This window comes from Pholcus phalangioides, unplaced genomic scaffold (genome assembly GCF_987345545.1).
Source record: "Pholcus phalangioides strain wild (caught in Gottingen) unplaced genomic scaffold, Ppha-v1.0 ptg000007l_1, whole genome shotgun sequence".
Classification (NCBI taxonomy): domain Eukaryota; kingdom Metazoa; phylum Arthropoda; class Arachnida; order Araneae; family Pholcidae; genus Pholcus; species Pholcus phalangioides.
The window spans coordinates 41746539-41764513 of NW_028301600.1; the positions used below are offsets into that span (position 1 = coordinate 41746539).

The 17975-nt window shown below is 33.7% G+C and overlaps 1 protein-coding gene across 3 annotated transcripts in view; it reads right to left on the reverse strand.

Annotated features, from left to right (window-relative positions):
• Positions 1-17220, reverse strand: part of LOC149085300 (protein Wnt-4-like) — a 94677-nt gene extending 77457 nt beyond the window's left edge. For 2 of the 3 annotated variants that reach the window (XM_089233242.1, XM_089233243.1), the window contains exon 1: positions 16471-17220. In XM_089233242.1, the coding sequence (XP_089089368.1) occupies positions 16471-16619 (149 nt within the window). In that variant the 5' untranslated portion in view covers positions 16620-17220. Of the gene's footprint in view, positions 1-3431; positions 3524-16470 lie in introns of all 3 variants that reach the window. The other variant, XM_089233244.1, reaches the window with a different exon arrangement.
• Between the last annotated feature and the right edge of the window lie 755 nt (positions 17221-17975).

Sequence of the window (17975 nt, forward strand, 5' to 3'; positions counted from 1 at the left end):
AAATCTACTTACAGCCAAGGATTCCTGAGCTATGAGTCACGACCCAAATTGATTCGCAGGGACAACCGAGATAGGTCGCATAAACCCCCTTACAGCCGAGTATTCATGAGCTATGGGTCGCGATCCGAACTTGATTCAAATTCATTTATAGCCAGGGATTCTTGAGCTATAAGTCCTGACTAAAACTTGATTCGCAGGGGCTTACTGGATGAGTTATTCGAATCCGCTTACAGCGTGTTATAATTGAACTTATTGCGTTACTGGTTTCACTGATTTCGAAAAACAAACAGTCCCGTGTGTTGCAAAACTGATCTTGTTGATTTTAGGTCACGCTGAGAAAGGTTAAGAAAATCCCTGCATTAAAGGGTAAAAAAGACTATCAAGTTCAAGCTCGTAATACAGTGAAATCTATATATAACGCTACTCTGGGGACCGAGAAAAATTATCGTTGCAGAACAGGGGTCTTCAACATTTCAGACACCGCAGGCCTGATTGAAATTGTCCAAGAAGCCTACGGGCCATCAACTCAAACTGAGGTACTTATAATTGTAAGAAGAATCCACACACACAGATTTTTACAACGGCCTACTCATGGCTTCACATCCTAAAGCAGGGCCCCTAAACTGGGATCTTTGGCGGGACAGACTGTTCAAGGGCCCTTCTATAGTAAATTTATGGCATAAAAAAACAAAAAAATGATAGTAATTGTCCCGGACCTTGTCAGCCCTGCCCTTGTGCCATTTGCCTATTCATGTAATTTACAGTGAAATCTTAATAAAAGGAGCCAATAGGGCCACGAGTTGTATTGAGGCAAAGTAGTTGAAGATTTTTATTTGTTTTAAAATTATTTTCCATTAATTATAAATTTTAATTGGTTTTAAATCACTTTTTTCACCAATTCTGGAGTAGTTCCTGATTAATTATTGATTAATTATTGATTATTGATTATTGATTAATTATTGATTATTGATTATTGATTAATTATTGATTAAACTGATTATTGATTAATTATTGATTAAACTGATTATGATTAATTCTAATCTGAAATCACTTCAAATGATTCTTTAATTATTTGACTCAATAATTCCAAAATTATTTTCTTCGCAATATATCTTGAGAAATCATTTCTTTTCAATAATAATGCAAGTGTCCATTTATTAATTGTGAAATAATTTCTTTCAAAAATTACGAAATTATTTCTCTGATGTTTTGTTTTGTTTTTTCACTAATTCTTAAATTAGTTGTTTCATAAATTCTAGAATTAGTTTTTCATTAATTCTAGAACTATTTCTTTCTTTAATTCCGAAATTATTTCTTTCATTAATTCTAGGATTGATCGTCCTTCAGTGTTTTCACCCATTTTCTAAAAATGGTCGGCGGGCCACAACAAACAGTTCCGAGAACCAAATGTGGCCCGCAGGCCATGGGTTGAAGACCCTTGTTGTAAGCTCTGTTGTGGAGGGATTATCGTTATCGAGAGACGGTAGTTGAATCTTATACAGTAGTCATTGAACCATCGTCATTTCCAAACAAGACTTGAAAAAATATCGTTGTAGAGCAGGGGTGTTCAACCTTTATTGAATCGCGATCACTGCATATTTCACAGAATGCTTCAATCGAATCTTTGATCAAGTGCTTGCGGGCATGAAATCGAACGCGAGCGTAGAGCACTCTTGGTGCTCGTGAACAACAGGTTCAAAATGGCTGTTGTAGAGGGATTTATACAGTAGTTATATCGAGCATCGTTGCAGCGAGGTTTCACTGTAGTAGACGTTTTTTATTTTTATCAGAGATCGAAAAATTGATCTTCCGATTATAAATGTATAAATACTGATTTCTCATTTTTTTTAACTATTTTTATTGCGTATATACGTACAAACTACATGGAACTTTTAATATCCCGAAGTATAAAGTCGTAGAAAATTCAGAGAAATCGTAATTAATGAGCAATAATGATTTATATCCAAGTAATTAATGAATAACTGATTTATTTTTAAATCTTTGGATCGATTTCAGAGAAGAAAAGATAAGCCAATAATTACACAGTAAAATGCCCCTTCGCATGTTAGATTAGGTCCACCAACAGGTAATAGCTGTCAAATCCTTGTTAATCCTGAATGATGTGAACTAGGGCGAGCAGGTATTCTGCGGGTCATGATGATGTCAGCTTCACCAACGCAATCTGTCTATTAATTTCAAGGTCATCTTTTGTATAGATAGGCTGAGCCCATTACGGACCTTCTGTTGACCTTAAGGCACCGGAGTTTTGATGGACACGAGTTTTTATATTGAGGCTTGAACTATTTTCTAAATGACCGCCATCCCAAGATCATAAACTCGAAACACTGCTAAACACTAATAGAGATCGTGGAGTTGTTTTTTTTTTTAGTTTCAGTTATTGTTTTTAGTTTCTAGGAATGTAATTAATTATTACTAATTTAATTACTGACTGTTGCGATATGCCTACAGACAATAGGTTAATTATTTTTATAGACCTAACGGAAGGACACCTTAGTCCAGCGGTCTTCAACGTGTGGCCTAGTCGGCCACATTTGGCCCTCGGAGCTTTTTGTCGTGGCCAGCCGATCATTTTCAGAAAATGGTTGAAAACATTTAATAATTATTAATTTTAGAGTTAATGAAAAAAATAATTTTGGAATTGATGAAAGAAATAATTCTAGAATAATAAAAACAAAAATAATTTTGATGAAAACTCACACAGAATTAATAAAAAATAATAATTCCAGAATTGACGATAGTTCAGAATTACCGAAAAAAATAATTTTTGAATTTTTGAAACGAACGATTCCGGAATTAGTAAAAAAATAACATAAATCAATAAAAAAAGAAACAATTTTACAATTTTTCGTAGAAATTATTTCACAATCTATAATAGAATAATTGTATAATTATTGTAAGAAATTATTTAAAGATATATTGAGAAGGAAAATACGTACATTTTTATTCAGAACTTCCGAAATAAATAATTAAAGAATCATTTCAGATAAAAATTAAACTCAGAGTTAATTAATTTAATAAGTAATTCATTGAAAAAAATTTCAGAATTAGTGAAAGAATTATTTCAAAACTAATCAAAATTGATAATTAATAAAAAAAAATAATTGCAGAATAAATAAAATAAAAACAATTATTTTCGTTCTTGTTTAACTCGGGGGGCCCATTGGCCCCTTCTATTAAGATATCACTAAATTACACGGGGGGCCCGCGGGGCTTCTGGGAAGTTTCAATTTGACCCGTCGTGTCTGAAAGGTTGAAAACCTCTGCCCTAGTCTTTTACGGTCACAGAGTAAATGTTCCTATAATCTATGTAAATTTCTATGTTTTTTACTTTTTGTCACGTTTTTGTCAAATAAAAAAAATATTCAAACCATACAAATATTTAAACACACTCAAATAGATAAGTTACTCACCTCAAAATCCATAATCTGCAATTCTCGTACGCTATAGGATTCAAAACAGTACCGATCTGAACTGACCGAAATGTCCATACACTCACCAATTACTAAATCAGGAGGAAAAAGAGACTTCAAGATACTTTGCTATGATTTTTTTTAGTGGAAATGTCATTCGAAGAAAAACATGTTTTTCTCAGCTTTTTGCCGTGATCGATACATTGGAAATGAAGTCCATTAGTTGGAATTATATTACTTACTCGCATCAAAAACGTTTACATACGTACCTTGTGAAGCGTTGCCACATTCAAAATCTTAATATCGAGCAGAATACGAAATTTTGTGACTTCAAGGCATATCAGATACAGACAACAAAGTAAGCAATCATATTAAAGACCTGACAGTTATTGATTGGAAATTGCTAGCACTAGAATAATACGTACCGAATATCTCGTCCACGCTTACACTTTTATAAGCAAACAGAGGAATCGCCAAGAAAATGAGATTTGGCAATGTTTTCATTTTACTTCTTTTTAAACGTTTAAACGCAATAAAAATTCTCAAACTCTCATACTGTTTGTATATTGAAATCGAATTTAATGAAATGAATAATGCAAATCAATTTATTAAAAACATTTTAGTAATTTTTTTTATATAAGAGACTATACCCAACAATATGTATTCACATCGTTTCGACGTTTCTACATGTACAAGTCCCATATAGTAATAACAAATCGGGTATTTGTAATAAACCAACAACACAGCGGTCCTCAACCAGTGCTCCGCGGAGCCCTTGGGATCTTTGTACACACTACAGGGGCTCCGCGGCCGCTCAGGGAAATTAAAAAAAAACAGTAAGATTTTAAAAATAATTATAACTATTTTTAAATAGTAAAAATAAATCAGTAACTTTGATGAATAATTAAACAATTGTCCTACAGGGCTCCGCCATAGAATTTTTTCAATTAAAAAGGGCTCCGCGAGTCAATAAAGGTTGATAATCGCTGCAATAACGTATTCATCGATAAATATTCTTTAGATGTGATAGAGACCTAACGAGATTGAATAAAACGTATAAATTAGATTCTCGGACACTTTTTGTTCTATCGCCCCAATCTTAAGAATTTTTTTCTCATCAACCCCCCCCCCCCCCCAACTTGAGACAACCCATAGTATCCTATATACAGGGTGTCCTTTAAGTCCCAATGTGGCCTTTATCTCATCGACGATTTCAGCATTTTCTAAATTGAAACCATACCTCTACGACGAATGGTCCGTGAGATAAAGGCCGCATTAGAACTTACAGGATACCCCATGTAATACCTTCACTTGGACTTATCCATCTTCCCCAGGGGGCAATATTGCCCAATTTAGGAAACATTGATGTAAACGTGACAACTCCAACACAACTCAACTTCCCAAGAGCGACGGTAGTGAACCACCTAAAGCGAAAGACCTTCATTACGGGTGGTTTGCAAACAAACAAACACTTCAAGTGATAAAAAGTAATAAAAATTCCCATATTACTTGAAATATTATGTTGCTGAGTGCGGAACAGCCTATCTGGTGAGCTTAGAAGACGGTTTTCTGAAAATGCTGGAGGAATCACGTTACGCTAGGGATATTTTAATACCCATTCTTACACGAATTTCATAAAAAAGTGGAGGAAATCTTTATTTTTTTTCTCACAAATATCACGCACGGACAACTTCTGTCGTATATTCGGGTGAGTATTAGCTGAGCTTGAGCACCACTGATTTTACATGTTATTTACCGAGTTAAAATAAGCATATACGAGAACCGTTTCGAAAATGATGGCCGATTGGATTTAAAAATAAAAACAATGAGAGAACCAAAACCGCATTAATGTTTAAAAACACAAACGTATTTTTCACTATTTTGCTATAGTCGTCTTTTACCTAGTTATTTTCGGATACCGTAAAACAAAATTTTTACGAATACTTTACGTAAAATCAACACCCAATTTTGCCGCTAAATTACACGTTGCGGTTGTGTAATCATTTTGTTGGGGACATGCGATGTGACGATTCGTCCAGGCTTCGTGACGTTTATAAAAAAAAGCACAATCGTTTGGTCTCAAAACACGATTTTTTAATGAATTTATTGGAGATTTTTTTTTTTTTTTGCGTTGATAAATCTTAAGCTGACTTTTGGTAGGAATATACTCATATCCACATTCTTATCCTCTGTCGCACAAAACCAAACGACGATAAAGTGTTGAAAGAATGTCACATCTCTACATGACCAAAGAACAATTTGAAGTTACTGTGCATGCGTGACTCTATGGTCTCGTGTATATTTGAATATACCTGGCAAATACGGTACATGGTCAAAATAACCCATGATACCAGTTTTGTTTCCCAACTTTTTTGGTGTTTTAGAAAATACATCTTTTAGTAGCCGGTATTTACAAAATACCGGCTACATAAGTTACAATACTTTTATATGTAGAAAAGAGTTTCGAGATCGGTTGAAAATATACGTGTTCAGGGATTCATAAAATCGCACAAAATTGAGGGGATTGTAAGTAAAATTCAAGGTGAAAAATCTCTTCATAATAGCATGAATATAAAGGCAAACTCGGTATTTACCTTTAATTAAACACTTGCTGCCTGGCAGTCGAGTGGTTAGGGAACTAGCTTCTCACTGTGCAGGTCTGTGTTCGGGCATCGATGTTTGCTAACACTAACAAATTCCCTGGACGGATCATGCTGATCCCTTGGGAATGCTGATCCCTTGGGATCATGTTATTACAGGTAATTAAAAGTTCGCTAATTAAATTGATGTGTTGATATATTTTTTCAATTAAAATTATGCTAATAACACTAATTTACATCCTTTTTTTAAAATCCAATACTTTCATATGGGGGTGAACCATAGAGTGTTAATCATGTTTGCATTTGTACAGGGCGTCCTATAAGTCTTGATTCGATTTTTATCTAATCAATCGTTCGTCGTAGTTATATGGTTTCAGTTCAAAACTGAACAAAATGTTCTTGAACAAAATATGTTCAAGAACCACTCCCTCTCTGCCAGTTTCGAAAATACAGTGTGTCATAAAATTAAAAAAAAATCAAATTTTTACACGGTTCCCCTTCCTCCCCGTCATCTGACTTCCAATTAGAAAGTAGTTACCTTACCTCTCATAAAACCAACAAAAGAAGTCCATGCTTATAAGTGCAATATTCACTGAGATATTTGAATTCAAAATTCGGAGAAAAGTTTGGAAAGAACAGCGTAAACTAACACAGAAAAAGCTTCTTTCCATCATTTATGCTGTCCTTTTCCAATTTTTCACCTCTTTTTGATTTCAAATATCTCAGCCAATATTGCACTTAAAGACGTGCTCAGGATAGACAGAGCAACAACTTTAATTTCAAGTATAACATTTTACTCTATTTTGTGACACTGTATTTTCACTCTAAAAACTGGTATAGGGTGGTTTTGAACACATTTAGTGTGAGTATTTGTTAAATTGGAACTACACCTTTATGACGAGCGATTGATGAGGTATACGACGAATTAGGACCTATATTGTGTTATAGCGAAACGACACAAGTATACAGGGTGTTTCACGGGAAATATCAGAGAGTAATAAAAATTCTACGGTTGATTTTTAAATGAAATAATTAAATTCATTAATGCATGAAAAAAATTATCAAAAAGACAGACACTGAGCCGGGCTGTACGCACCTCCGTGAGTTTATAATTGGTGATAACGATGCTTCCCTCAGTGGAAAAAATGTCGATTAGTAAATTTTATGCCTTTCTCTCTTATACTGAAGAAATTTTTCCGTTGCAATCGAATGAAAATTCTACGAGATATATGACTTCCTATACTTTTTGCGTTTTAAAATAACGAAGTCAAAAATTTTCAGGGTTTCCAAAAGACACGGAAAGTGGCAAAAGTCAAGAATATCATTCACCGATTATCTTGACGAATTTTTATTGAAATGTCACAAATACATTTTTTTTCAGCGCAATAAAGAAAAGCTCATTTTTTTTACTTGAGGGTAGTGTGAAAATTTTATTTTTCATATTTCCCCCAATTATAATTTTCAGGCCGGTCCGATTAATTGACCAATTGTTAATCAAGGCTGAAAATATTGTAGTTGAATTAATCGACTCTATCAGTCCGTTTAAAATTCACAGAAATTCAAAAATTTTTCATCAAAACAAACTAAACTAAATTTGAAAAAAGTAAATTAGATATTTTAAATTACACTCCCCCCTACACATAAAATTTCGTATTGGTGACGATATTCATAAAAAACGGGCATTCTATCAATGCTCAGTTAACAATGAAATAATGAACAGTGAAAAAAAAATAACGATTTAAAAACATTAAAGTTAGAAATTATAAAATTTTTATTATTTTGAGAGAAATTTTTCTTTAAACACTCCATATTCTTGATGTGCATACGCAGTTTAAACAATATGGAGTTATGCTCAAATATTTCCGCCTCATACCGTTCAACAAGGTGAAAAACTGTGCTCTAGTAGAAATATCAGTAAAAACATTTATTCATTTATAATTTTTTATTCTATTTTATATTGATTCTCTATGCTATTTTATGCTAAATATTATAAAGTTTTACATATCTCTGATACTTAGCTTTTAGCAGATTTTCAAAAGAAATGCATTAAAAACAGCTTGCGCTCATGATAAAATATCACGATATCAATGTAATTGAATAAAAAGTGATTCAAACTAAAGAAAATCGTTCAGTTCGAACAGTAGCAAACGCGATTGAGATTTCATTTACTCAATCTTATCTAAAATTATATTTTAAATTTTCGAATTTTTAAACTTAAAATCAGCATAACATCTTGATTTACTCAATATTATTTAAAATGAAATTTGCATTTTTTTTAATTTTTAAATGTAAAAAACATCACGCAAGCTGTTTCTAATGATTTTCTTTTTTAAGTATCGGAGATATGTAAAACTTTACAAAAGCACAATATAGCATATAGAATCAAAAATATGTGTAAAACATTTTAAATAAATCAGTGGATAAATAGTGTTTTTAATATTTATATTAGAGCATAGTGTGTTTCTCAGCATGTTAAAAGGTGCGAGGCTCCTTAATATAGTACTTTATTTAGCGTAAATTAAAACAGTGTAAAATAATGAAAAAAACATTGTCGGTCTTGCTGTAATTAACCCTCGGGTGCAGAAAATGACCGTGGTGCGACAAAATGATCAAATCAAAGTGAATTAAAGCAATAACATTCCACTTATTTCAATTCGATAAGCGTTCATGTATTCACTGGAATGCATAGATAAAAGAAAAATAAATTATTTTCACGACACCATCTCTGTATCAAAAACGATGAACTCTCAAACGAAAAATTCACTTGATCTACAAATTATTTCATCTAATCAAACATAACGTAAATCGGGATTTACATATAGTCATTGGATGCTGAAACGGGTCTGTATAGAGGTTCCCCCAGGGCAACTGGCATCCTTGTATTGATACATCCTTCGGATTATGAAGCAGCGAGATCCAGTCCGTGTCCAAAATATCACAATAACATAGATGAAATATATTCAAGAAAAAAAGACGTTAAACTTTTTTAAATAACCGCGGGTCATTTTCGACCACTCCCATAGACATATAACAAGAATGAGATACATCATCTCGTACGACATTAAGAGAAAAACAAATGACGCTGCAATCAATCTGCAAATGACAGGTTTTAAATGCGATTTTCATGGTTGTACTTTAAACAAATGAATAAATAAAAAATGTGTGAAAAACAAAAATATAAAAAAAGAGAGATTGAAACATTCCACTCGAGGAAGATCTTGTTCAGAGAATAGTCATTAGTTTCTGTCCTATCACCGCTCAACACAAGGATTCTCGTCAACTGTAAAGTCATTTGTTACTGCCAACAAGTGTATAATTGCCACTACCAAAGATGAACCACACACATTCCCGGTGATTGATGGTTGTATATCTCCATCTGGGCACTTCTGGGCGATTCCGAATAGCGAGCCTTGCTTGCTCCGTGAATGGCAGTTCGTTTTCTGTCTTAATTAGATGTGCAGATTAACAGATAGGCACCAGATCGGAAACATTTGCATATTTCAATCATCATGGGCAAGTAATGGATTGATTTATCGGATTCATGCACCAGGACATCATCTACCCTCTTTTTTTTTTCTCTTTTTTTTGTACGTTTGCTGCGGCATTCACTATTACGGTGATAGCGATTGAACTTACGACATAAATAACAAATCAAAGTAGTTATTGGTCCCTATTTCGTCATTTCCAACGCCATTATTACATCTGAGAGAATCGGACGGAATTGAATACAATATGAATGTTTTATTCATCTTTGCTTTTATTCGATACAAACTTCCTACTTATAGCTTATATTTGTAATTCAGTAGATGCAAGAAATGTAGACAAAGTGTTGATTACTCTGTGTATCGCATAATTTAGATCCGTGCATACATATTCAGGTGAAACTTGTTTTGAAGGTGTTAGTTCACAGGTTTATTGTTCGAAAAAATACCATCAATTTGATTCATGGTTTTTGACACTCCGAAGCTGCATGCATGCATATTTACTGTCGTTGAAAAAATACAGCCATTCTCTGAATGAAGTTCTGGATTATATAACCCAAGTTTAAATGCGTACCCTAAGGTGGTCGCTATCATGTAAGACATTCAAGTCTATGAAAAATAACGATCAATATAGGAGAGATATTTCCAGTTTATTGTTATCAACTTTTTATTGTAATTTTAGAAAGTACGTCTTTTTTAGTGTCAGTTCAATACAAAAAAATACGGCAATATATAAGTACAATACTTTTTTTTTATCTAGAAAGAGTTGATTCCTTGTTGTTGTTTATTTATTTGGATAGGAAATTAGCGGCAGACTCTGATATGCTCAAATTTGTACCCCACAATAACTACTTGCTAAATTTAAATAATAGCTCAGTAGTATGAAATAATTGTTTTTCTTTTTTTATAAAAAAATTTAAAATTTATGGTTTTTTTTTTTTTTTAATGACTAATTCATGAATACAACAAATATCGTTTTGACATTTTAACTTAAATATAGGTACACTTTTAACATATTTACAGCTTATTTCAAAATATAAATCGTACTAAATATGGTTCAAAATTATCATAGTCTACTTCAAGCGATTTCAATTAAATCATCTGATTTTTTAACCCTCTCTGGTCACGTATACTGTATAGATGTATTTAAATATACAAAAAAATTGTCTGACTTTTGAGATAAAATATGTACGGTATTATCATGTGTTGTATAGTCTATGGTCGTTATGGGCAAACTACGACCCGCGGGGCAGATGTGGCCCACTTAGAGATTCTATCCGGCCCGCAGCAGATTTTAAAATAATAGTATAAAAATTTAAAATTTCAATGTTTTAAAAAAATTAATTGAAGGAGTAATTCCATTTTTTGCATATGGAAAATATAGGGGTGAGAATTTAAATAGAACTTGATTTTCGAAAATTTTTGCATGTGCAAGAAAGGGAACATGCCCTAATAAATGTGCATAATGTTATTAAAATATATTTATTTATTTTTCACAGTTGTAAAGGATAAACCATTGTACAGTCGGCCCCCCCGAATTCGCGGGGGTTACGTTCCTGGGGTGACCGCGAATACGGAAATCCGCGAATAACCGAAACCATAGGTTTTTTTTGTTTATCTCGTTTATCGAACATCATGAGAAGAGCAGGGTGAAGGCTGAGGTAGAAGGGAAATGTAAAAGAGGGTGCAGCGGTTGTTGGCGATGCTTTCTGAAAGGATATTGTGATTTCTGTTTCATGTTTCTTCTTCATATCATCAACTATGTTGGAATATGTTGACAAGGCTCCCTCTACTAATTTTTTGCATGTGAAGGACGTACCATAAAGGCATCGGTGAACTTGCCGTCTACGTACTTAATAGCTGCCACGGCTCTAGTTATGACAGTAATGGCATTAGTGATGATGTAATTCATCCATACCTTCAAGACATTTTATGGATTTGCATCTTCTATTGCGTGTACAATCATCTCCATTGAATGGCGTGTATAGTGAGCCTTGAATGTTCGCTTTACCCCCTAATCAAGGGGCTGAATGATAGATGTTGATTAAGAGGCATATAAAGGAGTTCCACACCATCAGCTTTGAATACATTGACATCTTGTTGCCCAAGAGCATTATCCAGTATCAAAAGAACTTTGAATGACATGTTCTCACTCTCAAGGTACCTGACTTCCGGAACGAAACACCGTTTAAACCAATCCAGGAAAACTGCTTTCATAGTCCAAGCCCTTTTATTGTTCATCCAAAATACTGGGAGCTTTGACATCCTTTCTCTTCAATGCTCGCGGATTCGCAGATTTGAAAATTACGGTGGGCTTTACCATGTACCCATACGCATTTGCACAAAACAACATAGTAAGTCTATCTTGAAGTCATAGTAAGTCTATCTTGAAGTCATAGTAAGTCTATCTTGAAGTCATAGTAAGTCTATCTTGAAGTCATAGTAAGTCTATCTTGAAGTCATAGTAAGTCTATCTTGAAGTCATAGTAAGTCTATCTTGAAGTCATAGTAAGTCTATCTTGAAGTCATAGTAAGTCTATCTTGAAGTCATAGTAAGTCTATCTTGAAGTCATAGTAAGTCTATCTTGAAGTCATAGTAAGTCTATCTTTAAACCAGGCACTCGCTTTTCTTCTTGATTAATAAATGTTCTTGCGGCATTTTCTTCCAAAATTGTACAGTTTCGTCAACGTTAAACACCTGCTGAGGTGCATAACTCTTCTCTTCAATAATTTTCTGCAAAGTCTTTAAAAATTTTCTAGCTGCCTCCTGGTCGGCAGAGACTTGTTCGCCAGAGATTTTTACATTGCGTAATCTGGATCGTTTCTTAAACCTATGAAACCAACCTTTACTTGCATAAAATTCTGATGAAATAGACGTTTTACCAGCCCTTCCATTTATAGAAGCGTAAAATGTTATCGCCTTTTCCGTTATAATATTACAATCAATTGGAATACCTTTTTTGTAGCAGTCTTGTACTCACAAAAAACAGCATTTTCTGTACGAGAAACACATGGATCCAGTAGGCGATGCAAAGTTATCGCTGCCTCAGGTGCAGCTGCAGCCACGGCTGAACGAATTTCAGATTCCTTTTTCTTGATATATCTCACCGTAGATTCGTTGATTCCGTAATGGTGGGCCACAGCAGCAGCAATTGACTTACTTTCGCCAAGCATAGTCAATATATCCAATTTTTCTTGTAAACCTTTCACTTTTTTTTTGTCTTTCCGAAGCAGCACTTGAAAAATGAGCCATCCTAAACACACACAACTCAAATTTTGTGAACAAAACACGTGAATGACGATTGCTGAGTGTTTCCAAAAAAAATTTCCAATGAAGGAAAAAAAACCGCGAATACGGAAACCGCGAATATGGAAATCGCGAATACGGGGGGCCGACAGTACATCATTTGGAATGAAACCATGGCAGTCTTCGAATTATATAACACAGCGTTTCTCAACCAATGCTCTGCGGACCAGAAGTGTTCCGTGACGATGGCACTGGTGGTTCGCAGACAGATTTGATAATTTTAATTCTAAAGAAATGAAAAATGTTTTTATTGATGTTAGAGTAGCATTTTTATGGGACTCTAAAATTAGACTTTCATATTATACAAATACAAATACAAAAACAACGCCACAACAGGCAAAATGCCCAACGAGGTGGCTGAGAAAGAGATGCCCATAAAAATATGGATGTCATATATTTCAAAAATACAGCAACCCAATTAAAAATGCGATTAATAAAAATTATAAGCAATATATACACGTGTGATAAAAATTATACAATCCCCATAAAGAATACTTATGGTTGTCTTATTCTAAGTATGGACAGAGCTTCTCGATTTACCCCAACATGTTTATCGTATTTCTTTTTAAACGTGTCAATTGTGTTACAATTAACTACCTCTGGGGGTAAGCTATTCCATTTATTAACAACCCTATTAGAGAAAAATTCCCTGTGACACCATAACCTCGCATTGTTCCTCACCAATCGATACTGGTGTCCCCTTGTAAAAGCAGTCGATTGGTGGTGAACTAAAAGTTCATGGTCCATCCTATCCATCCCATTGAAAATTTCGCATATTTAAGGTAACGATATCTAATCGAGGAAAATACTGTAAATAGCATTACTAAATATGAAGTAAATTGTATACAAAAAAAATTCAACTTACGACAAATTTGCTGATTATTGCTAAAATTGCTGAAGAGTGGGGGAAATAAAGGATTGTGTGCAACACAAATCGCAAGTAATCTAAAATGTATTTTATGAAATAGCCTTCATCATGACTGGAGACCATTTTCATTGTGGAAAAATACAAGAAACTGTGATCTGAAGTACGGAAAAATATGGGATATTCCCAATTGTTTCCTTAAACCAGGCATCTTCAACCCGTTGCTCGCGAGCACCACGGTGCTTCCTGAAGCACCCAGAGTGTTTGATGCTCGTTTCCGATTTCATGTTCGCGAGAACTTGATCAATGTTACAATTAAACACTTTGTAGAAATTGCATTTTCACACAAGGATTAAAACCATCCTGATTTCTCATGCATTCGCATGTCAAACTTGCCGTAAAGGTGCTCGTCTTTTGATGATGGGTACATTCAGAGCTCGCGTCTAAAAAAAGGTTAAAACCTCTGCCTTAAACATGGCCACAAGTTGGGAAAATCCCAGTTGTTGCTGAAAATTACGAATCAGTGGGAAATGAAGGACTGTTGGAAGTCACAGTGTGAATTGAAATATAGTTCATGGAAGAAACGTTGATCATGGCAAATATGTGAGGTAAGTATTTAATATAGTTAATAATTATCAAAAAATAATTTCTAAATTGCGAAAGTTGTCTTCATTCATTATTCCAAGTAAAGATTACAAATTCGAATGAACTTCGTTGAAAAAATTGTATAAAGTCGGAACGGATAAAAATACAGAAATGTCCCGTAAAATACGGGACACATGTTCACGCAACTTATGTTATTAATTGGAGGTCCGTCGAATCATTTCAGACATTTTACTGATCCTTGTATTCAAGGTTGAGAAACGCTGATATAACACACCCCGCCACTGAACATTCTAAGGTAAACATTCCAATCATGAATCAAAATCCGAATATTCTCCGACCCACCAAAACTTTTTCTTATTTGGCCCGCTCCTAAAAAACGTTTGCCCATCGCTGGTCTATGGTATAGTTTTATTATATTATAGAACCATTTTCACATAAACCATACTTTTTGTCGAATAGAAGTCAATTTTTTTCTAAAATAAAAATAATAATTCAAACCACGGACATATAAAACTACATGACATTGTTCTTCGTGGTAATCACCATATTGCTACTACGATGATAATATCACCAAAGAACAATTCACGAATGTAGAAAATTACTCGGTGTGAGTTTTGAGACGCGAGCAATTATGCAAATTTCAAAACTAACCAGCAATTAAGAAACAATTTGTGCGGCTGTCAAGCCCTTATTTACAGATGCGATGCTGCACCTGTACGCCCGTCGTCTGTGGTGGTCAGAAAAAAAAAGACTTAAATATAGTCCCCCTACCTATTCTATAAGAAATTAATAAGCTCATTTCTCGATTAGTAATAAAAGCAATCAAGGAACGTCCATGATTACAAAAACAGAGCACGATCCGGGACATGTTATAGGACTCGTGCATCATTAAAATTATTCCTCCTCTGCCTTGGAATCTGTTATTACCACGGACATGGTTCTTTTACGTTGTGTTGAATTCGGCCGATGAGAAGACATATCGAAAATATATATATTTAAGAATTATTAGACTATATAAAATGAACGCCCATATCAATTTAGTGCGCATGATTCGCTATAAAACTCGATGGATACGAGTGATTGTTTCTCATTAATGTCTCTCTTAGCAATACTGAAATATATAATCAAACGAAATAATGAAAAATACACTCAGAACAGCCCGTCGCAGAAATACAGCATACGAAAACATTCAAAACAATTGCGATAGGTCGATGTCATCAGGTAACGCGTCCACTGAAGTATCAAGATCACGATTTCGGCCTGAATAACTTAAGGGGTATCACGACACCTAAAGTCGATTTTTCAGAAATGACTTTATAAAATTCTACATTTCGACGCAAGCCAAATGCAAAAAAATTCGTATTAATCAGTCAATTTCTTCTTCTAATATTGAAGACAAAAGAAATGAAATATGGTGTGAATGTATGCAAAAAAAACCAAAAAAAACGCGATTTTCTCAAATTGAAGTGTCTGAGCTTGTCCGTAAGATTTAAAAAAAGTGTACTAAAATTTCTAACATTTTGTAAGAATATATACACGACATATATATATATATGGGTTAGTAAAACGAACCTCGGACTTTGATATCTGACCGTTCGTTAGAATGTTAGAATTTTATGAGTTTTTAAAGTTTCAAAAATCTGAATTCAACATTTTTTAAACACTTCCCATTGGTCAATTTCTGAATCGGAGGTTCGTTTTACTAACGCATTTTGAATAAATAGTTCTGCAAAATTTCAGAATTTTTTGATGCAGTGATTTTTCTTTTTTTAATTTTTACGGATGATCTGTAAAAACTTCATTAATTCTATCTCACAAAAACACGTTCAAGTTTGTTTCTTGAATACTTGTCATCACACATTACACTGTAATTCATTACTTCTTTCATTTGGAAGAACCAATCAGCCGATTGGCACGAAACATTTTACATTTAATTTGCAATTGGGTGAAATATATTTGAAAAATCAGCATTCTCTGAAGCCTCATAGATCGTGACACCCCTTAAAATAAAATTTCTCATAGTTTCAAAATTATATATTTGATGCACTTGGTTTAATAATTTAAAACAAAATCATGAATCATGATGGAAAGGTTTTAGTTCAGTCCATTCGAAATATTACTCGAGATGCATTAAATAAAATGATAAATTGATCAAAAAATTGAAATAAGTAGTACTTACAACCATTTGATGGGATAAACAGTTGGTGCTGAGATCAGAAGTAGCAAAAGGGATAAGTGCAAAAATAGGATTTTTCTCCGGGATAGACGACTGACCAAGCAGAAGCTTGCTGCTGTCTTTTTTTCCACCTGTGGACTCATACCACCCATAAATTATTGATGGAATTTTGCTTTTATTGTTTGTCTCTTCAGTAAATTGACGTCAGTCTTCCGTCGTAAACGAAACGTGTCAATAGATAATTGTCATCACGTTTTTCATAATTATTGTTTGCTGCATCTCTCTATTTTTCTCCGTTCCTATATCCACCGATTTATCTCACGCGTGTAGTTTCTCACAAATTCTCGAAACTGACAGTTATTACTCGAAACAAAACAAACACCAAACCAAAAAGTTACAGAAAGCACGAAATAATAATAATTAATAAATAAATAATAAAAGTTCCCTCTCTTTTACCTAAAAAAAAAATTTCACTGAAATCTTCCAGAGTTAATAATGACCATCATATCGAACACGAATTATACGTAATAACTTCGAAAAAATTTCCCATACTAAATAAAAATAGTTTGATAGTCTTTAATGATGATGGCGATATCCCGCGTGGTGATAACAAAACAAACCTAATATAATCCGAACTTTTTGTCGAACAAAGTTTCTTTTTCTGTTTTTAACCCCCGGTTGCAGAAAGTTATTTAACCGCGATAGAACTATTTGAGAGTGAGCTCTTTGCTGTTTCAATTTAAACTGACGTCTCTTCACAACTTCGGCAAGTCCGAATCTTCTTCTTCTTGATTCTTGTGTGATGGGAGCGCCAAGCGCCGAATCATCATTTTGCTTATTACGCCAAACTACCGGTATTTTCCATATCACGAAGTTTTCATTTGGCGATCGTAAGAAAAGTGCGAAATCCAAACACATACGAGTTTTATTTTTGTTTTAAAACATAACTTCCAGACACTTTCACTGATTTGCATTCCGTTTTCTTACAGGTATTATTAGGGAATCGATAAAAAATTTAAATGGTTAATCAAAGAACTTTAATCGATTAATCAGCTTTTTTAATCGAATTTTTTTCGTAACCATATATTAAACTTTTACCAGCCAAATTCAGATTTAGATTGGTTTTTTTATAATTTTTTTTCTTTTATTTCCCTTTCTGATTCTTTTAGTTTAGACATATCAATCAAAATGAAAATAATTTCCCTGTGTGTTTTCTGCACCTGCCCACGTCCATAGAAACAACATTAAGCTTAAGAATAAAAAAAATTAAATTTTATTCTTCCTTAAATCGGTGATTTAAAAAAAGTTAAATTGATGACATAAAATGATTGAATGATTGAAATTTTGTTTTTGTAAATTAAGTTTGAAATCTCGCACTTTCGAGGAAAAAGTCAAGGGCTTTTATGAACAAAAGAAACTCTTTTTTTCTGATTAATAAAACCAATGTTTGGACGTTATAACGGTTGATAACTTTAGCCCCCCATAAAAATGTGTAAACATTTTTTTCA